Source organism: Maylandia zebra, linkage group LG10, assembly GCF_041146795.1.
Source record: "Maylandia zebra isolate NMK-2024a linkage group LG10, Mzebra_GT3a, whole genome shotgun sequence".
In the NCBI taxonomy this organism is placed as follows: domain Eukaryota; kingdom Metazoa; phylum Chordata; class Actinopteri; order Cichliformes; family Cichlidae; genus Maylandia; species Maylandia zebra.
The window spans coordinates 23,378,710-23,406,495 of NC_135176.1; the positions used below are offsets into that span (position 1 = coordinate 23,378,710).

Sequence of the window (27,786 nt, forward strand, 5' to 3'; positions counted from 1 at the left end):
GGGAAACTTAATATAGAAGTGAGTGTCGGTCAGAAACATAACTGGTGGTCATGGGACAGAATGGGTTATAATCAGTCGAGGAGACAGAGAGCCATGTGTATTACAGGCTCACAGGATGAATGTGAAAGTGTAACCTTCCCCTCCAGAATTTTTTGTGTGTAACCTTCAGGCTGTCTGTCTCATGAGCCTCGTTAAAATGAGGCGAGATGACATTTTTCACCGTGAGAAGGGGCACATTGATACCAATCCAGGCTCCTTTTACAACCGTTATTTGGTATTTTATTGCTGAACTATCCTTCACGCAGTTGTTTTAGAGACCATGACAGCTAAACTACCCACAACCCAGTTTTTACTCGGTATATTAGAGCAGAACTCCCTGAGACAAGGTTTTTCTTCTGTGTGTTACAACCCAGAGCAGCTGTTGAGTCTCTTTTCTACTGACAGAAAATCTTTGGGTCAAGCTTCACTTTCTTTCTATATTAGTTGTTTTTTCTTATTGTTTTACCTTCATAGATTTTATTCTATGCGACTACATGAAGGCACAAACGGCAGTCGCTTAAGGCTGTTCTTTAACTCTCTTCTACTTTTCTCAGCACAGAAGCTGTAGTCATCCCCACCACTCTTTGCGGCTGATCATGGGTCTGTATTAAGAACAGTGACTGACACATGACTGACCTGAAGAGGGAAAAAGACACACACAGTGGTCACATACAAAGACGCCATTTGTGGTGTACATACGCTATGGTGAAATCTCTGATAGTAAACACATTATTGCGAGATGAAAGGCTGAAGAAAACATTTCCTATAGGATCTTCCCAAACAGTTTGATCTTTTTTTCATATATACTGTACAAGGCTGTAAAAAAGTCTTTGGCAAAATGATGGATGGAAAGAAGGTCACACTTAAACACGTTAAAACGTCACCTTACACTTTTACCATTTTTATTGATAAAGAAACATTACACATGTTTAAAAGTGTCATAATATTTAGTCAGGATAAAGTGGGGAAAAAAATGGTGGTAGCAGGATGACAAAGTCACAACAAAACCTAAAGCCAGGAATTAGGACTTTGTTTGGGGACTGTTGGTCTGAGCACTCTATCCATGCACAGTAAAGGCAATGGATTGATGTTACTGTATTTGCCAGCATGCTCTGACAAATGTTTTTTATGCTTGAGTGCATGAAAACATAGTAAACAAAGCTACTGTTGAGTCTCTTTTGCTTCTGGCTGCCCACTTTAGGGGGTGCTAAAACTTAAATCTTAAATCTTTAGGTGCGGGAAGTGATCTTTCCTGACTTCAGGCTAATATTAGCGTGGCAGGACCACACATGAACACAAATTTTGACAAGGAAAAAAATCGAAAACACTATAATTTTCTCTGATTCATGAACTGCCATGACTTAGACATTGTTATATAACCAGAGAGTGTGAGACTCAGAGAAACTAGCACACTGATACTGAAATACAAGATAATTTAAAAAAAAAAGTTGAAAAAGCTAAGTTGAAAACAAATCCAAGAGCCTTGGGAAAGAAAATGAAGGCAGAGGAGCTGGGTTACATCATTTATTTATTGAAAAAGTCCGTTCATTGCTGGGATAATAAGATTGTTGACTTCACTTAGCATTATGCAACGAAGAAAGAAAACAAATTCCTCCTACAACAGACTCGCACAAAAAGGGAATGAATTGTATGGCCGGAATCTGTGTGCTCTGCTGTTTTTCTTTTTTTTTTTTCCTCCTGCCTGATGAGGATATTTGTGTATTTACGGTTTCCTGGAGGAAACTGGTGGCTCAGTGTGTGCTTTGTGCGCGTGTCATACAGAGTCAGAGAGCGAGCGAGCGACCATGTGAGCAAGCCTGTCAGTATGCAACATGTCGAGCAGATGAACTCTGTCTCGAGGAGGACTACTCTCGCCAAGTTTGAGAAAGGAGGAGATGCGGCGCTCGTTCTTCTGCCCTCGTCGTCGATTTGTTTGTTTCTTCATTTAATTTACTTGCCTTGTTTTCTCTCTTATTCTGGAGGAGTGACCCAGAGGATGAAATGTCGTGGGATCCCCCAGGATTTTGGACCTTGTCTTAAATTTTGGACGCTGCACTTCTATTCATCTTTTGTATAAAAGGGTTTCCCCGCTGTTTTTCTTCTTCTTGTTCTTCCCTTCTCCCCCTTGTGGTATTTCCTGCTTTTATGTGTTGTTCTGGTCCCCTTCTTGAGTCCAGATGAGTGTGCTCCGCTGGCACCGGCTCTCTGCGCTCTGGAAGAACTGGATGTTCAACCAGGAGCCAGCAGAAGAGCAGGACCAGATCCCAGAAGCCCTAGGACCCGAAGCAGAGCCACGGGGGGAGAAAGGGAACGCATTCAAGGATAACAACTCAGATTTGGAGAGCGTCACAGAATCTAAGACCCAAAGTTTGGGTTATAAGAAGCAGAGATCCGAATCTGACAGCCAGAATGTGGAATATAACAATCTGAACACACTCCCTAAGATCCAGAAGTCTGAACTGTTGAAACGTAGCTGTTCTGAGCCGTGCTCTCAGGTCACATACGCTGAGGATCGATCTTCCAGCTACCCCCAGACACCCGAAAGTTGTGGGGGCAAATCCCGTCAAAGTTTCTGCTCTGAGCAGAGTGTTCCCTGTATATTGCAGGTGGATAACGGCAGCGAGGGGGACGACAGCTTCTTGCAGAGGGAGGGTTCCCAACGGCGGTCCAGACGGCGCTTCAGAAGGGTCAACCCCAGGGGAGAGCGGGAACTGATCACAGACGGCCAAGACCCCGCCAGCTACAACACGGTAAGAATAAAAGCTTTACTAACAGCAAAGGCTAATGCTAACCACCCTCAGCATTTACAGTATTGACATGTTGCTTCTGTGTAAGTGGGAAGGCAATCAAAACGTACTCTTTGCCTCTTTCCAGTAGATCGCTTACACTGAGGCTGGTTGGGTTTTATATGTTTAAACAACTACTGTTTTTTCAGGGTCCTTTAAAGATCTTCACACATTTGGTTCTCTGAAGCTTGCTGACACCCCAACTATAATCATTAGCTTCGGTTTTAAAGTATCCTTGTGATGTGCACAGTGTGCAGAGAGCAGTTCATTCTCAATAAAGTTTTGGTTTAATGAATTAAAGAATAAGATGACAAAAGCACCATAAAGCTAGAGGGGGATGGTAAAGCGTATGGGGAAACACTGTTTCGCAGTTTGCATGCATTGTTCTGGTATTTAACTTATTTGTCAATGCCACAGAGAAAACAAATGCCGGAGGCATTGCTGTCTAACGTGCATAAAAGCTGAATTTTGTTAGGAAAAACAACGTTTCTCTGAAGGTCTGTTGAACCAAAGTTGTGTAGGAAAAGTATTAAAGCTGAGCGTGTAGGAACTTCCCTCTCTGCGATAGCATCACTGTGGCCAGAAGTGTGTCAGTTACAGTTTTAACTAATCACTAGAAGCCACGCTTTGCCACACACAGTCACAGAGGCGCGCACACACAAACGAACTTCCACACTCAGGTCATATGCACACTTTTCCCAGCTCGTGCAAAGCTCCCCGGAGCATTGCGACGGGGCTTAATGCAGAGTTTAAAGCGTCCTCTGTCGACCCTACCTGCCTCTGTGGTCTCATGGTGATTGTTCCACTTTTTAAAATTACATTTCTAGCCTTCAGCGTCGCCGAATCCCACCACATTCTTTTCTGTGACTGCCCTTTATTATGTAAAGGCTATCTGCTCAGATGTGCTAGCGCAGCGCTGCTCCAGAGAAGCAGGACTAAAACAAATGAGAAATATAGAGAATTACTTTAGGAGTGCATGGAATTGGAGCAATATTGGACAGCAAAGACTCAACTGACACAAGGGATTGTTGTTCTTTGACATGTGTTGCACAGTGGTGCGCTTGCCTTTGTTCATTAAGAATACAATGATGTCTTATGTTGTGCTAATTTCACTTTGACAAGACGTAGTTTGCATAATTTGCTGTTGTGACTATTTCTTGTTTCTCTTCCCTTTTCATGCAACCGCTCAGGATTATGTCAACAACCAGGTAGGATGAAATACAAGACATGAAACTTTTCTGCCTGTGTGTCTGTCTGTGTTGGGCGTTTTGTGTTCATGTCTCTGTCATGTATGTGTTCAGTGTGCTTGAGCGTGCATGGCTGTTTATATGAGTCACTTTGGGTTCAGGCACCTGTTTAGAAACCGGCAGTCCTGTGGGGGGGGTTTCGTCGTCATATTTAGAGGCTGCCACACACATGCACACTGCGCTGTCTGCTGACACTGTGGGTGGCAGATAGGAATAAACAGACAGAGGAATTAACAGATGCATGCCGGGAACAACATTGCCTTGCTAGGCAGAGATGGGTTTAATGTAATAGTGTAAGTTTCAGATTCCCCCTCAGATGGAAGTCACATCATTGGCACATGTCCCTCGAAAGTGGAAACTTGTGATTTGTTTTGTGCGATGAGGGCTGTCGGTGGCACAAGTTGGAAATTTCCACACATTACCCCACAAAATAATAATAAAAATCCCTGCTTATTATGCCCCGATAGTCCAAATCAGTCGTCATTTGTGACATAAAGGAGTTGCTTTAGAAGTACTACTGGCTTTTCTACTTGGCTTCAGATGAAACAGACACGTTAGCTTAAGTTCTGTGTCTGCTGCTGTGGAGAACAAGGTTTATTGATTTGCTGATTGATCATTGGGTCAGGATTTAAAGGTGACACTTTTCCCTTTGTAAAGCAGCTTGGCTAATAAGAAAAAATCATCCATGGTTTTCCTGTGAGACGCACGCAGTGTAATGTTAATGCATCTGCGCCGGCGATGGCCGTTGCCGGAGGAGTAATGTTTTCACGTCGTCTGTCCATCCATCTGTCTTTCCGTGCGCTCCGTTTGTGCGAACACATCATCTCAGCAACACCTTCAGGGTACATCTTCAGATTTTGTGCAAATGTTCACCCGAACTCAAAGATGAACTCATTACATTTTGGTCCTTCAAAGGTCAGAGTCACTGTGACCTCACGTCTTTCCCATTGTTATGTATATGATACAACAGGGATTCCTTTTACGAGGGCACAAACATCCACTTGGATTTGAGCCTTACTGGTTTGAATGATGATCATGTCAACGCGTTTGTGGCCACAAATCAAATCACATGGTAGCATAAAAGTGTCTGTAACAGGGGTCTCGAACATGCACGCGCCTCTTTGGCCCATCTCCAGTGACTTTGTGTGGCACTGACAGATAAATAAAGACGTAAACAAAGGTCGATATTGATCATTTGTAATTAGCATCGTAAGTAATTCTCTACAATCTGAAATTGTAAAGCTCTTTAGTTTACAAACCAAAAACAAAAAAAGGTTTTGATATTTATATTTTCACACTTATTATTTGCATCATAGCCCACATCCGTCACTTGATGCCTTTTAAGTTCTCTGAACCTCAATAGCAGCAGCTAACACAGATGTATTCACTTAAATAGCTCGTCCTGAATTCAGCTGACTTTGAACTCCAATAAATCCTAAGAGGTTTGAAGAGGTAAATAGAGAGTTTAAAAATGTGTGGACAGCTTTCTTTGCTTTCGCTGCCAACGCTGTGACGAGGCTCGTCGGTATGCTTTATCCGCAGCTGGTCTGTTAGGATTTTTATTTTGGTATTTTAGTGTTCTTGTCAAAATCTGCTCAAAAGTGGCTCTTTTATGTGATAAAAGCTTGCCGACGCCTGTTCTCACAGGGAAACTTGATAAAATGCTGACACTATTTATCTAAAAGGTCAAAGGTCAAGCCGTGACAGACATGGATGTATACTCTAACTTGATTAGTTGGTGGCTGCTTACAAATATGAGACAGAGATTCTGTTTCTTTTTGTTTGTTTTCTGTTTTGTTTTTTTTTCTGGTTTCCCATTTGCGATGATATAGTGACAGCATGAGGATAAAACCCCTTTCTGTAAATGCATATTGTACATGCACACATACACACGCTCAAAGCAGCGCTGTGGTTCTGGCAGTGGATCAGAGGATGTTGTTTAGAGGCCTTATTGAACCATAATAACATCAGTAATCCATTATCGCTGCTCTGTGCTGGTGTCTGGTGTGTCTTGCTCGCTCTTAATAGCTTCTGTTGGAGTGAATGAAGTTCCTGAAGCTATGAATTACGACGAGCCCAAAAAGATGATTCACAAAAACCCCGAAAAGGGGTATTTCTCCTAAACGAAGAATGCAACACAATAATTACAGTAATTATTATAAATCAAACCAATGAGTTGGTCTGCTGGCTTTAAATTTTAAAGTTTCAGAGGCAGAGAAAGATAAATGTCTGTGAGATCGATGTTTATTTTATTACCCACTGTTACTTCTTTTATTCTGTGTGATGACTGATACGGCTGCGATTGATCCAGAAACCTGACTCCTCTCTGCCAGCGAGGTGCTAGACAGAAGCTCCTGCGCTCTCTTATTACTATAACAGACCACTGGGATTTACTGATGACTCAGATTCACACCCCCCACACACACACGTGTACACACACACACACACACACACACACATTCACATGCTGCACAGATACAGAGTCACTTCATTTAGACATCAGATGCTTCACCGGGTTACTGCCTTTCTCCTGCCGGGCAGGATAGATAGATAAACCCATCACCTCATTTGCCTTGCGGGGGAAACCTGCTCTATGGGCTTTTTAGAGCCAGGCTACTCCATGGAACCCCGGGATCATTAATTTAACATGATGCAGGTTCAGCCATCTGCACAGTTCACCACTAGAATAAAATCAGGAGAGTGTTGTTATGCTTCTTTTTCTTTTCTCCTCACCAGTTGGGCCACTTTCTCAGTTTAACTCGTGATTTTTCAGAAAAAATAAAAGCAGGTTGCCACGTGCAGGTGTTTGGCACATTCGATTTGCTTTCAAAATCTTTGTTTTGAACATTTTGTCTTGGGGCTCGTTTGTCACTGTCTATGTGTGTGAACTGTGATCATGCTTTTGGAGCATGAAGCAGCATCCTCTCAGCTGCTGAGTGTCGCTACACAACAGATCGGAAACACTCGTCTCTTGCAACGGCTGTGGTTACTTAACATCCTGGAGGCAAAACGTCTGACGTCTGCTGCTTTTTCTTCTTTTTTTCCTTTTCTCTCCACTCTACAAAACACGTTAGCATTCGTTTTTAATCTCACACTAAAAATGAGCCGAGTATGCAAAACTGCATTACTAACGAGAAACATCGGGCACTGATGTACTACTGTTAATTCCTCTAGACGGGGGGAAGACTGAAAGCTTCAGCTTCCTGAAGCCTAAAGTTGTATTTAAGACTATTGTAGTCACGTTCCACTGTCAGGTTGCCTTTACTGGAAGGCGCTGCACACAGGAAGGAGCAAATCGCACCAGTCTTGTTCCTAAATTGCAGCAACCCACACTGAGCGTGACGTGTAGCTAGACATGAATGAATGTTATTTATTTCCTCTTTTTACACTGGTTGAGTGGACTACAAGCACCACTTGGGACCGTACACCTCTATCAGTATTTTGTGTTATACAAAATTACAGATGCAGTTTTGACTGCTGGGCCTTATTTTTTATTTATTGGTGATTGTGTGATTTGGCTGTAAGGAAAACAAATTTTGTCTCTTACAAACACACCTCCCATTGCTTAAAAGCTTGATTAAATTGTTTGTATTGTATTACCCATTTAAGACTTTCATTATATTATAGAGTTTCCGTTTAATGGTCCATTAGGAGTGACTTTAACGCGGTGATGTCGTCTTCAGCTGTATCATTTTAACTCAATTTGATGAGCTTGTGCTTGTCATGCAGCTGCAGTACTTAGGTTACCTCACTGCTTAGAATCAGGTTAAATCTAAGGTTGCATTCCTCACGCGGTGACTAGGTGTGACTCATACACATGCTTTGTCATAGCAGTGTCAACCTGGGGATGTGAGAAGTATTGCTCTGCATCATCCTTCACCTTCCCCTGAGATTGGAAAATCACTAAGATGAGGCGACACAAAGATGCTTTCTCATGTTTGGTTGCTGTTTTTGATTAGACGGGTCTGCTAACCAGGCCTGGGAGTTTCTGTGATTTTTCTCCTTGGCTGGGGAAAATTTCTCTAACTTCCAACAGGCTGGTTTTAGCTCACCAAGCAGAGTTTTGCTTGGCATTGCACACTGATGAAGTTGTTAAATTTCCGATAATATTCCTGGCTTGGTTTTTGTTGTCATTAGTGTGCTTGCGTGCGTGGTTTCGCAAAGCTCACGTGTGCCATGTGTATGCTTAATTCATAATGTTTCGGGGATGTGTCTGGCTTTTCAGTTTTGCTTCACATCTGTGGATTTAAATGTCCATACGTCCGTTATGGCACCTTCGTGGATTTCTTATCTAGAGCATATTTGCAATGCAAACTATTTAGCTTGATATGCTGACATTTTTTCCCCCCATTTACATATCAATAAGGCATAAAAATACACGATGCCTGCATTCTCTTATGCCAAATTATTTGTAATAATTCAAATCATTGCCACATTACATTTGCTCCTAATTTTTCCTTTTAGTAAAGTATCCAAATAAATAATCGGCAGGACAGGATTGTAAAGGGCAAGCGAAAATCCTGTTGGCATTCAGCAGCCAAGGAAAGAGAATCCTCCTGACGAGAGGAGTGACAGCTTTATTTTGATGTAGATTGTCAAATGTCTTCTCACTCTCGCACATTTTGTAAGGCAGAGATGCCATAACAGCAACCTTTAAAAATACCTAAGAGGGAGGGGAAAGGGGAGGGCAGGTAGGATAGAGCAGAATGGGAAAACAGAAGTAGGCATAAGATGACAAGCATGAAGTGGTGAAAAGCAAATGGAATGATAAGTTAACAGGGACTAAAAAAAGATATTGTGAGATCTTGTATATATGCATGAGAAGTCGGCTGAAATGAAGCAGAGGGGTTACGGAAGGAACAAGGAATGTGAAACAGGGGTTTGACAGTTCATGGAAAAGATGAGTGGGTTTGCAGCTGAAGGTGGAGCGGTAAGTTGTGGGGATGGAGAGCTGAGGCAGAAAGGTAAGGTTGTGGGAAGGTCACATGGGAGTGAAGGAAGTGGGAGGATGGGGTGAGGGGAAAGCAAGGTCAGAAGTGGGGATTTTACAAGGGACCAAAGGAGTGAGAAGAAGACTAACTGGGGTAAATGGTAAACATAATTTGTGAAGTTATTTAAGTGTTAATGAGTGACATATTTTCACACAAATAGCCGTCAGGGTGCAGCAGTCCTCTGTTTACGTCCTCAAAATCTGACTCAGCTAAGTGTTGAAGGAGCTGAATGGTGCCCCGGCCCTCCTGCTGCTGCTGGAGTCCCGCTGCACTCATTGTTATGCACAGAGCACACACGAATACACAGGTTTTCTGTGAGCTGCATGCCCGCTTTCTTAGCATGACACAACAAGTACAAGGCATTTATTTTCCACTGGCTTTCAAACGTCGGCAGACATCGTGATTGCGTACATGCGGAGTATAGTATGCTGGGCAGCACAGTGTACCAGTGGGGCACTGTCTGCGGCTGTTGTTGCTGCTAATTTTAGGGATTACATCAGCAGCACTAAGATGACAACCTTGTTGAACTCTCGCGCCGTATTTCTCTCTGCTTCATCTCTTCTCCTCCTCCTTCCAGCTCTCCTTCCTTCCTTCCTTCCTTCCTTCCTTTCCTTTCACTCTTCTCTTCCTACCGGTTCCCCTTCCATCATCTTTCCTGCTTGCTCGTCCGCCCCCCATCTAACCTTACTGTGTATGTTTTCTGGGGGCTTTTCCCTTTTTTTTAATGCTTTCCTAGAAATTAAACACAAGCTACACTTTCGATTTTCATCAGCTCTCACTAGATCTGAGTGTTTATAACTTAATCTTAATGTGTAAAGGTAGGCAGTGTGAACTGGAGGACATTTGAGCCTCTGTACAGTTCATTTTGTCTAAAAGGCTCCGCACCAGAGCAGGGGAACAGAATCAAAGTGTCCTGGCAGTAGAAATAAATTGGTGCCGAGCGCTAAAATAAAACACAACCTACATTCTGGAGGAAAAACAAAGGCTTCACTCTTCCTCAACTCCTTTTTCCTTCTCCTCTGTACGCTCCTGTTTGTCTAAATCTTTCACCCACACTCAAACATTTTCTTTCCTCTCGCGTCCTATTCTCTGACTCGCTGTCTCCTCTTGGTTGCTGTCAGTATGTCTCCAGTACTGACCTTCGAGTTCTTATTTTTTTTTCCGTTTCCTACTTTGTATGATGATGATGATGCTCGCCCATTGTGTACGTCGCATCAGCCTCCGCTTCAAGGTTTCACAGCCCCAGTGAACCTAAAGGTCAAAACAAAGTGTGTGCTTCCAGTTTATCTGGCACATTTGTAAGTTTACCTCTTGCAGCTACTTTCTATGATTTCACTCCCGTTTTTGTCCTTTTATTGGTTTCTTTTTTTGCACCTAGGCTTTCTACACTGCAATCGCCGTCGGCCCTCTCTCTGCAGGGAGAAGTCGGAAAGGGAAGGGCCCTTTTAAATAGCAGGAATTCCTGTCCCGTCTTTCTGACAGACAGGCAAACACGGGGCTGAGTGCTCACGCACGGCAACACACATGATCGCGTGGCTGCAGCAGGCAGATTCTCTTAATTGAGTCTCTGTGCAGCATACTTGAATGCGTGTGTCTGTTTGTCTGCAAGCGACTTGCTGCGCTTTGTGTCCTGCTGAATACGAGCAAGGGATCAGACTTGATTTCGAGCAGTGGCGCAGCCCTGTTAGCTGGTGTGAGGGGGCATTATAATAGCAACTAAAGGCACAGAGTCAATGTGAACTAATCGCTGATGTTTCTGTGCAGTGTTGATTGGTTGCACCGACCAATAACTTTCAATAACTCAGCACTTCTTTGTGAACACATGTCTGTGTGTTAAAGAGCTGCAGCTTTAGTCAATGGATTCCTTTTAATTAGACTGGCAGAACTGATCGGCTGTGAGCACAAGCTAGCTGAAGACAACATATGCAGATGACCGCTCTCTGTTGGGATGCATGTGTATACAAATTAGTGTGTAGTGTCCCACGGGGCATTTTTCCCAGTAGCATCACGCTGAATGATAAAACAGATACAGGGCCCCGCTCTGTAATCACTGATCCACACGCCGCCTCTGTGAGTGTGTTTAGTCAGTGCTTGAGTTACTCATATGTTCCAGATTTAAAACTTTTCCTATCTTTGATCTCTCATTTTCTCTGTGTTGCTTTTTTCCCCTATCCTTCTGCATCGTTCTCTAGTCTTCACTCATACATCTTCCGCCTCTTTAGATCCATCCCAGTATTTGTTTTCTGTCTCACTTTTCTCTCTGGGCCTCATCCAGAAAGCACTTACCTTACCAGACAGCTGCACACACACGCACAGACACTCAGTCGCAGCCCGGCTGTTCCAGGAAGCGTTTCCTGCGTGACGTGTTTCCTGCTCCGTGTTTTGAAGACACATTCCACATCTATGTACAGTTACAGTAAACGGTCGTCTGAGAAGTCGTGCTCAGACTACGGCGCTCGTCTTTACTTTTTCTTTTTCAGTTTGAGCTGAATGAGTCACACGGCGAGACGACTCCTCTGAACTTGTCTTGTTTTGAAAGTGCTTAATGGTGTGCTTCTGCAGGCTGCTATGTGGGACTTTTTCTTGTTATGGAAGTTTTATGAAAGTCTTTCCAAACGTGTGGATGTATTTTTATTTATCTTCATTCACAAACCCACCAGGTTATCAAATCTCCAGAATAGCGAGTATTATTAAAAAAAAGAAGAAGAAGAAGAATTTGAGTTATTTGTTTTTTATTTTTCAGTATGAGTGAAGCATGATTGAATGAGTGCTACATTTCAGAGTGACTACAGTGAATGTTACTGAAGAGGAAACCTTTTGGTGACTTTACTACATTCAGCTTGCATCCTTTGACTTGTAGGACTTATGTGCAGTTTCCAGGTTCTTGCAACCTTCATTGAAAGTTTCTTTTTGAATTTTACTGTACGCTAGTGTCATTTATATATATTTTCCTGCCATTGTGTCATCTAACACACCACAACTGCCACAAGATTGAGCTGATATTTTTCAGTGAGCAGCAGAGATTTGTTTTCCTCTCCTGAGTCACATGAAATAAAATAGATAAACGGATTAATAATAAGAATTAATGTGTTCCCTCAATTATTGATAAACACATCATCAAAAGTTTAGTTGCTAATGATTATTAATGAATCTGTATTTCTGCTCTAAATGTGGACTGGACTGGCATTAATGTAGTATTTTTCTTATCGTACTGACCACTCAAACCACTTCAGACTACAAGCCACGTTAAACTCTTCTTCCTCTACTTCTTCTTCTGCTGCTTCTCCTTTTGGCCTCTCCCTCTAAGCAGGTTATCTTCCTCTCTCTCTCACATCCACCTTCTGCATGTCCTCCTTCTCTGCATCCATGAATCTCCTCTGTGGTCTTCCTCTTTTCCTCTTGCCTGGCAGCTCCTTCTTCAGCATCCTTTATCCGGTCCTTCTGCACATGTCTAAACGGTCTCTGAGGTTTTGTACGTTAACAAAAATGTTAACATACATTCAAACAGTTCTTTATTCTGTAGATGTTCAACGCTTGATCTGCCTCACCAGTTATTCTAACATCATGTCTTTGGACTGTGAGGCAACAGTGCTAATTGCTTCTAACCATTGTCTGAAACTGTCTTCAGTATGTCCCGTCACACCCACGAGAGCTTAAACAAAGAAAACTTATATTTCATCACACACACCAATAACTGCAGCTATGTGTGTGTGTGTGTGTGTGTTTGTGTGTGTGTTAATTAGTGCTGGGTCTTTTTTGAGGCCAAGCTAAGAAGATGATGTAGTGCTGCACATGCTACCCTTCAAAAGGGGATAGACTGCAGCTCGTACACACTGAGACACACATGCTGTCGGATCATGGCTTTCTCTTGCTCGCACACACACACACACACACTGTAAACACTCACAGACAGAGCCCTCCATTAGTCCCAGAGTCTTTAATCCAGTCAGTGTTCGGTAATTTCATTCATGTGGAGAGGTGGAGGTTATAGGGTGTGTGTCTATTTGTGTGTTTCTGTGTGTCTTTGTGTATTTCATCTTTTTAGTCCACTTCAGGCTTAATTCTGTGTCTTTGTCTTTATCCCTCTGTTCCGGTATATGCCTCTGTTTGCCCACTTATCCATTTCAAGCTTTCTTTTTTCCCCCCCTCTCCTCTCTGTCTCTCTTGTGTACATAACGCTCCTCTGAAGGCTGGGCTCCATGTGCTTCCATCCGATTGGCTGCCGATTAAAACGATGATGTCATTCCTAGTTGGGAGGTGTGTTTCGCCTCCTATGCACACCCACAGAGGAGGGAGAATTGAGGGTAGAAATCCTGGTTCACAGCAGCGAGCAGGGGGGGAAAAAATAGGAGCGTGGAGAGGGAGTGAGTGGGTGATGTAGACAGACATAAAAAAACAAACAGCATAATGAAGGGAGGAAGGTCAGAAAAACAGGGAGAAATGCCGAGAAAGATTCTCAGCTCTCTGATGTGTCTGATGCAAGCTGGCATCTCTCCTGTGCTCGAGGAGAATCGGCCATTCAGACAGCTCCTAATGTCTCCTGCTTTCAAATCTTCCCTCCGCTGGCTCATCGTTGTTTGTGCATCAGAACCGCTACAGTATACAGGCTGATATATGATATATGGTGTGGAAAAACACAGATAAACACACATCTTAGAGAAACAAATGTTGCATGTGAAAGTATTGACATCTTTGATCCTGCACAACATGCGGTTTAAAACAATTTAAAAAAAGTGTCTTCATAGGATAGTTTAAAAGGTACAAAAAATAAATAAATTGGAGTAAAAAGAAGGAGTTTGTATTTTGAGTTTGTATGGATCTTTATTTTTCAAAAATTGAACTTATTTAAATTTTCTGACTATTAAAAATTATGCTCTGGGCACTTGAACTTGTTGCAGCTTCCTTAGGAGATGCATGTAAATATGAAAAGAAAACTAGATTATGAGATTTTTAACTGTGTCCTTCATTAAAATAGAAAAAGAAACTCAATGCAAACATTTCAGAATCCAGAGAAAACGAGGATTTTGTACCCCTGAGGTGTTGAGTCACAACTATTGAAATATGAAAGGAAAAAAAAACCCAAAATAAACAAAGCGCTGTTTCATGACGTGGGTTTTCAATTTGTTTTTCTAAAGTTTCCACCTCATTTGCTGTCATTAAAAGCATTGTTATTCTAATTAGGAGCTGATTTGGGGGGAAAAAAAGGCTTCCAGTTGTTGAGGTTGCATGTATTGTACGCCTTTTGATTAGAACCTGAAAAAATACTTGTGTCATTCCAACTTTCTTGGGTGGTATCCCACATCTGATGCATAGTAGAATAAACCCCACTCAGGATTATTTGTGGTTCCTGTCAGAACCAGGTCTGCTTCAAATTGTTTACAGCTGCGGTTCTGCTCAGTCTAATGCCTTTATTACCTCAGTATATTTGGCCAGCAGTGTACTGTATTAGAGTGAGTTATCTGTGATTAATGTGTATTTCCTTGTACTCAAATTCTTTCTACTGTGTCACAAATCTTCTAGATGCGGGGGCTTTTTAAAGGAGGTAAAAGAAAAAAAAACCCAACTATTATCGCCTTGTGCTATTGTGTCACATGTTCACATTCGGCAAAATACAGCCAGTGCCTGTCTGTTGTATCTGATAGGGACTCTGATTTATACCCACCCCCCTCTTTTTTTGTGTAATTTATGCGGCATGCTCACAAAGGGGAGGGGGTTGCCTCAATACACTCAGCTTTATGTTACCAGCAGATCAATAAAGATGCTCCCTCGCTTTCCTCTCTATCTGCCTTTCCCGTTCTCCCTCTCTGTCCATCTCTCTCTCTCTCTCTTTCTCATCCACATGTGCTCAGCAGCCAATACATCTAATGCAGTTTCCCTCTGCTATCTTCATCCCTGCCACCTCCCATCCCATCCCTTTCTCTCCTTTCCCCCGTCTCTCTCCCTCCCTCGCTGCACAGGTGATGTCATTCTTTTCCAGCTGGATTCTCCTCCCTTCTCCCTCCCTCCCCTCGCGCTCGCTCTCTCCTCCGTTCCCCATTAGCGGCTGGCTCTCCAAAGCGCAGCATCTATCCACAGTAGCTTCTTTTCCACGGGTGGGAGGGGGATGAGGAATGCCGGTTTGAGGTGTGAGCGCTAACCCAGGAGGAGAGCTTAAAGCTGGGGTACAAGGAGCAGGATCACTGGCCCCATGCCATGGAGCTGCACTGCTGGGCACACACTTACACCGCTGGAGCTTTATAGGCAGGAAAGAGTTGCAAGGGGCAGAGAGAGGAGTTTGACAGGCAGTGAATGAAGATCAGAGAGAGCTGCAGGCATCGGTCCTGGCTTTTGGGAGGTGAAGGGGGCATTGTTTGGATGACTTGAAGCCTGGCAAGAGGCTCCTTCCCAGGGGGCTGCAGATGCACAAACAAGCCCCCCTCCCCTTTTTTTTCCCCCACATTTTTTTTTCTTAAATTCAACACTGGCTCATCTACTGAGGAGGGAAATCTGAGCTTCTTAAAGAAGTAAAAGAAATCTTGAAGAGTTGACTTAATGAGTTTTTGCTCTGGACTTTTGACAGACAAACCTGCTAAACTTGCATATTGAACTGGACGGCTTTATCTTTGGCCATGCAACTTCCTTCTCCTTTGGATTCAGTTTTGTGTATTCAGCAGAATTTTTTTCTTCTTCATTGAGGTTTATCAGCGTCTCTGTTGCAGTCTCTTGACAGAGAGAGAGAGGGAGGGAGAAAGCGTGACATATGAATGGATCTGCGTTGACTTTAAGTCTCTTTCTGTAGTGATATCTGACAGTCATCCAGTGAGGCTTCCGTTTTTTTGTTGGTTTTTTTTACGGCCAAATCAAGGAAGGGTTTTTTGTTTTTTGTTTTTTTAAATAAACCACAGCAGCAAAGAGCGTGGTGTCAGCCTTTGCCCTTCTTTTACTTATTCATTTTTTTTTCTTCATCTCTTGGTGAACGAGGGGAAACTTCCCCTCGCTGGCACCCTCCCTCCTGTGGAAATGGCTTTCCTGGTCCGTTGCTATGCCAACTGCTTGCAGCCGTGGTCCTCCAAAGTAAGCGATGTCGTAATCCCTTTTTTGGCCAGTGCCTCTGGCTTAGGATGCTGCCGCCTCTGTGTGTGCATGTGCGTGTTTGTGTGTGTGTGTGTGTGTGTGTTACTGAGCGAAAGATTGGGTGTGGATGAGAGAAACTGAGCTCGATTCATATGCATATGCATTTTATCTGTTTAGAGACGCTTGCATGCTGTGCATGTGGCTGTAATTTGAATTTTAACCAGTGTTCTGCACTGAAAATGACTGATAGCCACAACTGCTGGCACCATGCCAAAGCTTTTTCAAGGAGGAATTTAAAAGCTAATAATATGCACAGAATAAAGCTAAAGAAATGTGTCAGTAGTTCAAAAAATAAGACGACTTTGTGTCTATGTGGGGATATGCCTCCTTTTGCTTGGACAGTGTTCAGTCAGCCAGGAGAATGAACCTGATATTAATCTACATTTGATGCTTTGATCTGTTGGAGGCATTTTTTCTGGCTTTGCACCAAATATTGAATTGTTCTCAGCAGCTGCAACAACAAGAGCAAACGGATCAGAGGGGCTTCCAAAATATGTTGCTGTAAATTATGTGTTTTGATACCGCTTTTTTTTTTTTTTTTTTTTTAAACTTTGGCTTATATCATAATTGCAGGTGTTGGTGTAAAGGTGTTGAGCCAGACTGCACTATTTAAAACATGAAAGCGCACATGCACTATTTGTAAAACCTTGAACTGTTTGTCTTTATGGCGAAAAACTCTCCGTGTAAAGTTACAAGCAGTCGAGTCCTTGGTTTGTGCAAAATGACATTTATTGGTGCTTTTCTTTCGGTCGGTGCATACCTGTTAGCCATCTGATCTGGTATGTCTGGTCTGTATGTTGCCTCCCTGATGTCGGCACTGAGCTGGTAATGATGTCGCTATTTGTATAGTTAACAATTACATGTCCTAGTTTGAAGTTCTTAAGATAATTGGCTGGAGGTTGTTCCTGGTGAACTTCTTGGTGAGGAGAGTTGCTACAGTGCAGTGAAGTACCAATTCTGTTCTATTTGTTTGTTTCTCTCTTCTCTTTCTCTATTTGAATAATAGAAAAAAAGAACCTAGAGGGTTATCTGATGTCTCTGTTCACAGCAGAATGACTGTACCTTCTACCTTATATGTCTGTCTCTTTGGGAGCAAGAGTCTAGGTGCTGAAAGCCTCAGCTTCATTGTGTGTGTGTGCGTGTGTGTGTGTAGATGCTTTCAGTTGGATGAGTAATAATTAGGTCCCTGGAGATGTAAGGGGATAAAGCGAGAAGATGTTAAGTCTAAGAGAACACATTAAATCTGAACCACACATAGTACAGAACAAACTCTTAAATACCTTGTTACCCTTCTTTATTGCCTTTCCTTCCTTGTGTGTTCCAAATTTTACACGGAGTGCTTGCTGATTACAAGGTATAATGTATCTTCTGCTGAACATAAACCTAAAATCTAATTCTGGAGGGTTTTCTTTTCCTTTTTTGCTCCTTTCACATTATGATAGCTCAACCCCCGCAGCCATGTAAACACTACTTAATGGCAGCATTGTATTCACTTTCAAATTTCCCATAGTTTTCCTTGCATTAGGTTGTATTTTATGAGAACTGAAGGAATGGGATTTTTCAGGCTAATGTCAGTTATCCTGCCAAGTCTGTTTCTGATCAGTCAAATATAGTCGTTAAACTTTAGTCACAATTAATGAATCAGTAGTAAATATAACAAATTCATGACGCTTAAGGGGATTTTTGTTTTGTTTTGGTTTGTTTATTCATTTAAACCACTGATTGGGTTTTTGCTTTAATCAAATATTAGTTAATTAGCATTTTAGGGATTCATTATCATTGTTTTTGCAGCAGCTTAGCTTGTTTATCTGGATGTTATTACTGTTCCTTCTACCGGCTGCACACGCAGAGCTAATTTATCCTCCATCTACAGCTGTTAAGGTTTCATCCAGCGTGGCCCGTTTGAAGTCCGTACTTAATTGGTCGGCGTCTGTGATGAGCCCACCTTTTGCAAAGGTTAATTAAATTTCCCTCGTTCCTCTTATTACTACTGCTCTTTCTGAAGGTGCAGTTGCAGTGCACAGACACGGCCGTGTGGGGTTTAAAGGAAACAGAAGCAAATCGAAAGTGTTAGCGTGGACTCCAGTTGGGTTTTTTTTTTCCTCCTTATGACAGTGTAATTTCATCCATCGTGAGATCTCAGGGAGGAAGGGATGAGGAAAGGGGCAGGGCGTGATTTGAAGATAAAGAACACAGCCAGAAAAGAAAGAAAGAAGGCAAGAAAGAGAGAGAGCGATAGGAGAATAACTCAATGAGTATAAGAAAGTACTTTTAGTCCACGAGAGGGTTTCACAATTTTAGAATTGACGTCCTTCTCAGAAAGGCAGCCAATTATTTTCTCTAGAAGTGAGCCTCCTTTTGAAAGGTTTTGGCTTTATTGAACAGGCTGGGATTGGCGATTTCCTTCCTTGCTGTGATCTCGGATTCATCTCGAATGATTCACCGGCCTCTACAGCACCAGTGCAGTCCATGCAGCTTCGCAGTGAATTATGGCGAGTCCCTATTTTAATTTGCCTAAACACAATTAATAGCCCCGATAGCTGAACAAGCTGGGCTGCCACTGAAGATCTAAGAGTCCAAAAACATAGCGTAGGTTATTTAATTCAAACAAATCACTGAGGTTTACTTAGCTGCCAGCTGGCTTTTACAGTCTCCAGCTTGGATTACTACAGACTTGGAGAGGAACCCCTGTGAATGACCTACAATGGAAACTAAGCAGCTTATTTTGCCATGTTAGGTGTCTTTTTTTCAGTATTATTCCAAAAAGCAGCTCTTACCATGCTCACTTACTCCAGCTTCTAACATCAGAGGGTTAGTTATTGAAATATTGACTGAGTGGCTGGAAATTTGGCATCAGATGACAGGCAGCCAAATGTAGGCCAGTGGAGCTGTTCTTTGGGTTTCTCTTCTGAGGGATCAAGGCCTAGATATATTTACTTACTCCAATAAACACCCTGAACATTAAGCTTGAGGTCTTTTTTTGAGGAGGGGGGCATAGTCACCTTTAGAAGGCAGTTAGTTGTATGCTTTATAAGGGGCTTTCAAAGTCTTACTTGGATTTTATAGTTTTATTGTACAGTGTTTCTGGATGAACTGTCCCTTTAAATCACATCCTGCTCATCCCAGTGGAACACAACCTCAGTCTACATCCTCCCGATGCTGGAAGACTTGTCAAAATGTTCTGCTGCTGAACTCTCTGAACCTCCCTGCTGCTTACATGAGTTCTCTGTTGGGCTGTCTCAGCTTCCTCTGTTTTTTGTTGTTGTTGTTTTTTGTCACTTGCGTTTTCTCTCACTGTATCTTTAAATCTCATTTCTGTTAGCGAGAGGACTTCCTGATGTCTTCCTCTTGCCCCTTTCATTTCTTTCTCAGGGACTCCGTCCTCTTCTGCCTGTCCACCTCTTCTTCTCCCTCTACCTGCATCTATTATTAACACGTCAATAACGGGGCCCATGTGTTGTTGTCATCCTGATGCTGCCGCTGCCACTTCTGTTGCTACCCTGCTGGGTTTTATCCTCACTCACGTGCACCTCAGTGTCTTATAAATCACACCAACTCTTCTAAAACCAACCTCTGCTCTCTGTTTCTGCACCAAATCCCACCCTTTACTTATTAACCTTCCAAGGTCTCGTATGTTCTTTCGACTCCTTTTTGCCGTCGCTCAAAATCAGATTCACTCATGTTTCCTCCAACTTGTAGTGCTGTTTTACCCATCTGGATCGCTGTGGTGTGAAGAAAAAAAAAAAAATATATATATATATATATATTTTTTTTTATTTATTCGTTTACTTGTACTAGATGAGATAAGTTTTCTTATTGAAACAGGAAATGTCACGCATTGCTGATAAGAGGATTCGTACTCAAAACAAGCACATAACTTAGGTTGAAAGTAATTTCCTCCTCAGCTGCAGATTTCTCTGGCATAGGCCACCAAGTCCAGACTCGTGGCTGACCCAGACTGCTGCATTTGCTTCACTCAGCAATCAATGGATCTTGCTGAACATTGACATAATCAGCTTGTATGGACCCATGCTGGGTCGAATAGTATTGGGGCTTTAGAGGCATTGGTAGGGGAGAGCCAGCGTGGGATGATGGATTTAGTGCCAGAGCATTCAGACCCAGGCGAGGCAGGTCAGGGAGATGGACAGGTAGGGAGACGAAGCATCTGGCATACTTTATTTGCAGCAATAACAGGAAAACTGCACTAACTTGTTATCACGCAAGATGGGACTGATCAAGTGAATGGCTGGTTTAGTAAAATTTAACAGGGTCCAAATTAGATTTGAAAGACCTTAAACTGATGTAAATAGACCTTTCAAAATACTTTGCATGTTGTGTAAGATTTATATGATATATGTTTTAGCTACAGTTACTGATCTGCCGTCACCATCAGATCAGACTGGATAGATGGCTATATTAAACTGCTGAAACTCTATTGAGTGGAATGCGGAGATTAATTATTCGTCAGTGCAGTCTATTGACCCTTTGCTTAGTGCTGTGGCTTCATGCCCAGACATCCATGCAAGGCTGATTAGGAACTGAGCACCTTCAACATTTTTTTCTTTTTCTTTTTTTTCCCCCTCCAAGGGCCAAAAATATGGCACGAATTCTTAACAAACAGCAGTGCAGTGGTTAGCACAGTCCCCAAAAACAAAAAGCTCCTGCTCTCCCCTGTTCCCACCTTCGCCCTGTGTGGCTTCTCTCTGGGTTTGGTTTCTACCTACAGCCCAGTGACATGCTTGTTGGATACATTTGTGATTTAAAATGAGTGTGAATGTTGTTCGTCACACTGTTAGCCATGTGATAGACTCATGGCTGGACTCCAGCACTCCTACCACCATGTATGAACGTGAACTTGGAAAATCAGTTTAACACTACTTTTAGTGTCATATTCGAAATAAAAATGCTTTGCAGAGACGAGTTTCTAAACACTTCCCATAATGACTTGACTTTAATGACTTTTGACCAAAATTTCAGCATAAATAAATATTTGATTTTTAGTATGTCCTACAGCCCACATGTTGAAGTCAGAATGGCTGTCGATGATAAAAAGCTCTTTGTACTGCGGTCCTCTGCATCATGAGATCAGCAGATGAAATATTAAGCATTAGATAGATGAGCCATGGCTCCCTTGGTACACGAATATGTTGACAAAACCATTTTTATGCTCTCAGAGCATGACCTTTGCCAGGTGAGGTAATGCCATTGCCTCTTCACATTGGCCCTGACAGATTTTCCTTGACCTCCGCCCCGCAGACAGGCTAATAGACGAACTGACAGAATTCACACAGGCAGTCAAGGTAATGTGGCCTTTAAGCTCAATAGATGGGGAGGAGGGGCATCCAGAGAGAGAGCCAGAGAGACGATGGGACAAAGGCAGAGGGAGAGGGAGAATTGGAGTTAGAGACAACAATAGAGAGAGAGAGCTTTTAGCATACCAGGGGAGGTCTAGAATATCATATGCACAGGAAGTAGGGGTGATAAAGATCAATATGGATTGCATTAAGCCAAGCCATGCCCTACTCACCTCCCATAAGCCATAAATTACTCTTCAGTCCTTTGTAAACAAAAACACGCATTGCTTCTTTCTCATTTCCATAAGCGTGTCTCATAGAAATCTTGAAGATTTCTTAAAACTAGAAAAGCAGCGGTTGCAGACTTGTGAGCATGCTGTACAGTGTTATTAAGTCATCATGCTGTTGAATCATTCTCCATGTGAAAAATGAAGGTTTCAGGTTGCATTTGGATCTCTTGGCTTTTTTGAGATTAGATAAAAATGACATATTTTATTACTCAGTTGGTCAGAATGGTCACTCAGGTTGAGCCGTATGTGGACTCTGTGGTTATTTAGATAGACTTCACACTTGCATTCAGTCTGCTTCTGTTTCTCTGCAAAGAATAGATGTTTTTGTGGGTAATGTGGCATTCCCATCGACACCAGTGTCACTGCAAGAGTTCAAATGGACTCTTATCTCTGCATTGAAGTACACTGCGAGGACTCGTAGGCAGTTGGATGTGTCAGTCATGGGCCTTGTTCACTGCCATTTAAGCTGTGAAGCTGGTGTATCTGAGGACCAGCTCCGACTTGTTCCAATGGAACATTAAAGGACTTTGTACCTCCCAGGTACAAACTGACACTCTAAGCATGCTCGTTGAGTTTGACATCTTTTTTGCTTTTCACTCAGAAACAACTGACTGATTGCTCGCGTGCACTTATATGCTATTTTAAAGCCGGATTTGGTTGGTAGGTTGTTCTTGTCGGGTTTTCACAATTTACTGATTTGCTTTTAACCACACTGTCGCTGCTGTTTACCTTTTTGCAATGCAGGATATGGTTATGACGACACACCACAGTGTGATGTTAAAGTTGAAGCTGTTGTGAAGCAGCTCAAGGGAAAAGCACTTGCTTTCTTAGTAGTTTACCACACTTTTCTTTTTCATGTAATAGTAAGCGGGGCGGGGGAGCGCTCTGGGATTGAGTGTTTTAGTAGTTAGTGGCATAAAAGGGCCTGTGTTGTATCCTGAATGGTGTAATTATTGTCCATTAGCTTTGATAGGCTGAAATTTTAGAGTGAAAAGCCCACTCAGGCCCTGTTTGCATTCACTGGCCGAAGCTGGTCAACATTACAGCATTAAAAGGAGTGAAAGTGAGACACTTTGTGCATAAAATACACACACACAGACACACGCGCATACACTTATCACGTGTCCTCATCTACAGCCGTGCATGTGACCTATGAACTTAGCAGATTTGCACTCTTGTATGCATTTTAACACCCGCAAATGCACAGAACAGTAACCACACACATACAAGAGATATGCAAAAACATTCATTTTATATATACAGACTCCACCTGTATATATAAAGAAGTACAACTGCCAGACTACACACCCTCAGCACACACACAAGACACACTCTAGTGCTGATATTTCAGCCACTCATGGCCCCCACCCACTCAATTTCACTTGCTCCCATTATTTCACTGCTATTGATCCACATCCCCCTCGTCCGCCTGCCGATCCAGAGAGCCTTTACTGGATAATTTTCAAGGGCATTTATAAATGCAACACGGGGTAAATGGGTGATTGCCATGTGGCTGGTTTTTATATGCTGTTGGTTGTTTTGTGAATTTGTGAGAGGGGAGAGTGCAGGGAAGCATTTAGAAATGGGAACCCCGAATGGGTGGAAAAAAATATGATGAGGCCGATCGTGGAAGATTTTCTCCTCCTTTGTGCATTTCTAATTTGTAGGAGTTAAATTGTTTAAAACTAAAGTAACACTTGACTTGACATTTCATTTCTTTTGACTTCAGTTGAATTTTTAAGGTCTTTCTTTTTTTTTTCTCCCCACCCTCTGCTTTCAGGCATTGTTACAGCCACCTTGCACATCAATATTTTGGCACTGAATATTTAAACAAATGTAAAAACCCTTTTCTGAAATACAAATCCACATCTGTAGCCTGCGTTGTGGCAGGAGAATGGAGTCAAATGATTTTAGATTTATATAAAAATGGGAATAACTTTTTCAGACGTTAAGAGCAGGTCGTTTGCATGTACTTGCTTTACTGTTAAGCATTGTTTTTGTGAGGTAGAATAAATTTCCTGCGGTACTAAAACTGCAGTTAGTTCTGTTTGTTTGGCTGAGGTGTGTGCGAGCCAACAGAGTGGAACGGGATCCAACATTAACAAAAACACCAAAAGAGAACCACGGGTGGAGCTGCCCCCTTAAAGTGGCCTCTGGGTCAACCTGTAGGGGTGCCAGGGCCGTGCTGTATGTGTGTGTTTGTGTGTGTGTGAAGCTCTGTGGATTTGGCTGCTGGGCAGGAAGCATCTGTTAATTCAGGAGGGCCAGTATGGTATATTTTTGTGCGCGTGTATGTTTAAGTGCACATGTGTTTGTATCAGTATTAAAGCCCAGTGTTTTGCCTTCCCTCCTGTATCCGGCAGACCTGGCCATGGCCCACCTTCCTCAGGGGCTCAGACAGACTTGTAGCTTCCTGTGACACACATAACTTTGTGCGCATGCACACACACACACACACACACAGATACGCGTGCTTAAACGAAACCAAAGAGAGTTAGTGTTTCACCCTGAAAGCCTTTGTTGACCAACAGATAGGGAAAATAATCCCTCATAGCATCCATTTGAGAGATATGAGTTGCATATACTGTACAAAGCCTGCAGAATGCATACAAACTTAAGTAGTAGCACCAGTGAAAATGCTTCTCGACAGTAAATATTGGTGCCATTTTACTCATTTACACCAAATGTACAGATTAAATGTATTCAGTTTTGTAACTGTTATTTTGGTACAGGTATTTGAACTATAGCAGAAAGAAAGGAATATAATGAAAAACGGCAAAGAAAAGGCTTTAAATAACTCTCTCTCCAAGGTGGGAAAAGTCAGATAATCCAGTGATACCTGGGAGATCTAGGCTTTACCAAAATAATTTCATCCTGGTCGCCTAATCAGGGAAAAACGGTAATCCACACAGCTTCTGATTCCTCATGCGCCCTCCACCCAGGTATCGGAGCAGGTGGAGGAGGGAGGTAGATGGGTTGCGCTGGGCTGAGTTGTCCTTTCAGGAGCAACCAGCTCTTGGACAGCGACTGGCGTCTGCTACCTGCTGCCACACATACGCACATGCTCATGCAACACACACACGGCATGCTAGATGCCAGCTGGAAGGAATTTCCACTAAAGCCTGGTTGTAATACTTCCAGTCCGCCAGAGAAAGTGACTGCGGGGATGCCGACCCATGCTAATTATCTCCTTCACTGTGTAAGCCACCAGACTGAGTGTCTAGTAAAAATTGTGTAGGATGACTTGGCATGTAGAGCCATCTCATTCCAAGAAAATCCAGACTGCTGAGGTTCACGCTAATCAAGGGAGGAAGGCTGATAAGTAATTTGTTATTATCACTCCTAATAGCTCATATTATCCCCTAAAAGTCACGAATATCGCAAAAGAAACTAGCGCTTAGGCTTTGGAGTGGTGCTCAGGATTTCGGAGCCAAGGATTTGGGATTTACTTGCATCTTAGAAAACAATGACTCCATTCCCCCTGGTGATTTTTAGATTTGTCATTATTGTGTGGACTTATTTGAAAGCCTTTGAACAGCACACCCTCTGCCAAGGCCTTTTTTTCCCCACCTTTGCAGCTTTAATGAATGTGGTCAGCTTTCGCCTTGGCAGAGGAATTCCAACGCAAGATTTTATTTGAATTTTAAGGTGGTTCTGCCACCTTAATAGTCACGCACACTCACAAAGCCCTCTGACACACATGCACAAAACCTACTTTCTATTGTTCAGAGGTTAATCTCTTTGTTTTGGCAATACAGTAATGTGTTCAGGATTTTCGACTCTGCGGATGATTTATCTAATAAATGAGGACATTACACGCGTGAAAACTTTCTACCTTGTTTATCTTTCCTTTCTCTTGTCATCATGCTCTCTATGTCTCTTTCTTTCGTGGGACTACAGGGGCAAAAGTCACAGGCCTTTGGCAGTGCTGGTGCCATTCAGCTTCCCGTCTGTCACAATGCTGGCAGCACACGCTGTGGAAACTGCCAGCTAATGGCTGTTTATCCACCGCAGAAACTTGCCAGCCAATGTCTGCCCAAGCTAAGAACTTGCCAACCAATGATTGTTGAACCTTGTACCTCGCAAACTATGCCTGCCAAATCACAGGATGCAGTTTCTTTTTGCTCAACTGAGAATTGATGGATTTCAGAGAGTTTTGGATGGATGGAGAATTCCCAGCTCAATTTCAGGGAGAAAAAAAAAAGTCCTTCATGTTGTCCCACTTTCAGTTTCCAGCGATTAGTGCCCAGTTTCTCTTTCCAGAACATTTTTAGCATACGTTTCTGACAGAAAATGAAGAATGTTTTTTGCATCCGTAGGATCGTGCAGCTTGAGATACCACCGCATAAATGATATATGATTATATAGGGAAAACATTATCCCTCCTCTTTCCCTAAGCAGCATATTGTGTCTAATCCCATTAAGTTTAAGATGATGCATGTTGGCTTCAAAACTACTATCCCTTTTTATACTCCCTGGGATGATTAGTTTATCTTTTTCCAGGAGTTTAATGTTAAATTGTGGTGCGGCGGGAATAATATGGTCGGGCAGCAACACACACTTTCAATCTGGGCATTAATTTCAGGGGTTATCTTGCCATAAGTAAGAGCTTTTAGAAAGTAAAGCTGAATGGAGATAACAGAGCCAGGCAGGACGGTGTGTTTGTGTGTGAGCGAGAGGGAATCCATCCATTCACATGCAGTCGTCTCTGCTCGGCAGTATTTGAGTCCTCATCTCCTCATCTGGTCCATAACTACACACACACACACACATTCTCTTTCTCTCTATGTTACATGCTTTTCTTTGCAGTTGTCACCTCTAATTTCAACTTCAATTCATTAAATCTCCCCTTGCTCCAGCTGGTGCAGACACTGTCTCACACATATGTGTACACACACACACACACACACACATAGCCAGAGATATGGAAGTCTGCACTGAGGTAGAATATTGGAGACTTTTTATCTTCATCAGTTCCCACACTTTGACTTCATCCTCATTCTACCCCACACTGTCACTCTTATCTTATACTCTCTGCCTCACACTCTGCTACCTTTGCTCTATCTCTCGCTTTCACAAAGGCACATGTACACACTCATTTCAGTTTCAATCATATTCTGCACTCTGCCTTTCTCACTCTCGCTTGCACTTCTTTCTTTTGACTCTGTCTCCCTTTGTCTCTGTCGCTCACATTCAGTTAAGGTCCCTCTATTTTCTCCATGTCTCCGTCTGTCTTCCTGCACTGTGTCTTAATCCAGTCGTCTGTGGGCTTGCCAGTAATGGAGTAGTGCTGAGCCCATTCGGTAATCTTAGTTGTCCTAAATGAAGCCTATAGGTGCGTGCAGTTTCCGTATCGTAAACTCTGTCTGAGTGTACATAAATAAATGCATAAATATATGTGCGTGTATTTTTCTCTTTCCATCTGTCTGTCCACCGGTTACAGCTTTAGAGCTAACATTGGCCTCAATTGATCAAAGCTTTCTCCAGCACTACAGGGCGAAATCCGCAGCTTCAAAATTTATGTGTGTACTTGTGTGTCTGTGTCCCTGTCCAGACATCAGAGGCTATGTTCTCACCTAGCTAGTCTGATGAGGCTACTCGCAGCCTTTTTACTCGTCCTTGCTCCCTTTGAAGCTGATTTGAATGTGGGTTTTTGAACCAGCAGAGGGGGAAAAAAGGCAAGAATGGAGAGAGTCTTCAAAAACTTGGCAGCAAATGGGTTCAGGCCAGAAAAGAAGGTGTGAGAAACTACGACAAGGGAGACTAGACAGCGGCGCTTGTAATGAGGGTGTAAACCACAAGACGAAGATGCGAGCCGGTGGTGATAAACGGCGAAAAAGAAGCGGAGAAAGCAGAAAAGCGGTGGAAATCTGATTCGGGGTTTGCGTTGAATGTTACATCAAAGAAATTATAAGCTGTTTGTGCTGCGTGGCAGCAGCATTGTTTCTCGGTGCGGAGATGCACTGCTGTCGTCTCTGATGTGGTTTCTGGTTTAACAGCCTGCTCTGAGACCAAAGTCTGCACGG

General features: G+C 42.7%; 1 protein-coding gene across 6 annotated transcripts in view; it reads left to right on the forward strand.

Moving 5' to 3' along the window:
• Positions 1–27,786, forward strand: part of rapgef6 (Rap guanine nucleotide exchange factor (GEF) 6) — a 139,100-nt gene that overhangs the window by 54,228 nt on the left and 57,086 nt on the right. For 2 of the 6 annotated variants that reach the window (XM_012922040.4, XM_076889354.1), the window contains 2 exons: positions 2,646–2,789; positions 4,016–4,033. In XM_012922040.4, coding sequence (XP_012777494.1) covers positions 2,646–2,789; positions 4,016–4,033 — 162 coding nt within the window. Of the gene's footprint in view, positions 1–1,806; positions 2,790–4,015; positions 4,034–15,040; positions 16,117–27,786 lie in introns of those variants that run through there. The other 4 variants (XM_004561749.5, XM_012922039.4, XM_004561750.5 and 1 more) reach the window with 3 other exon arrangements.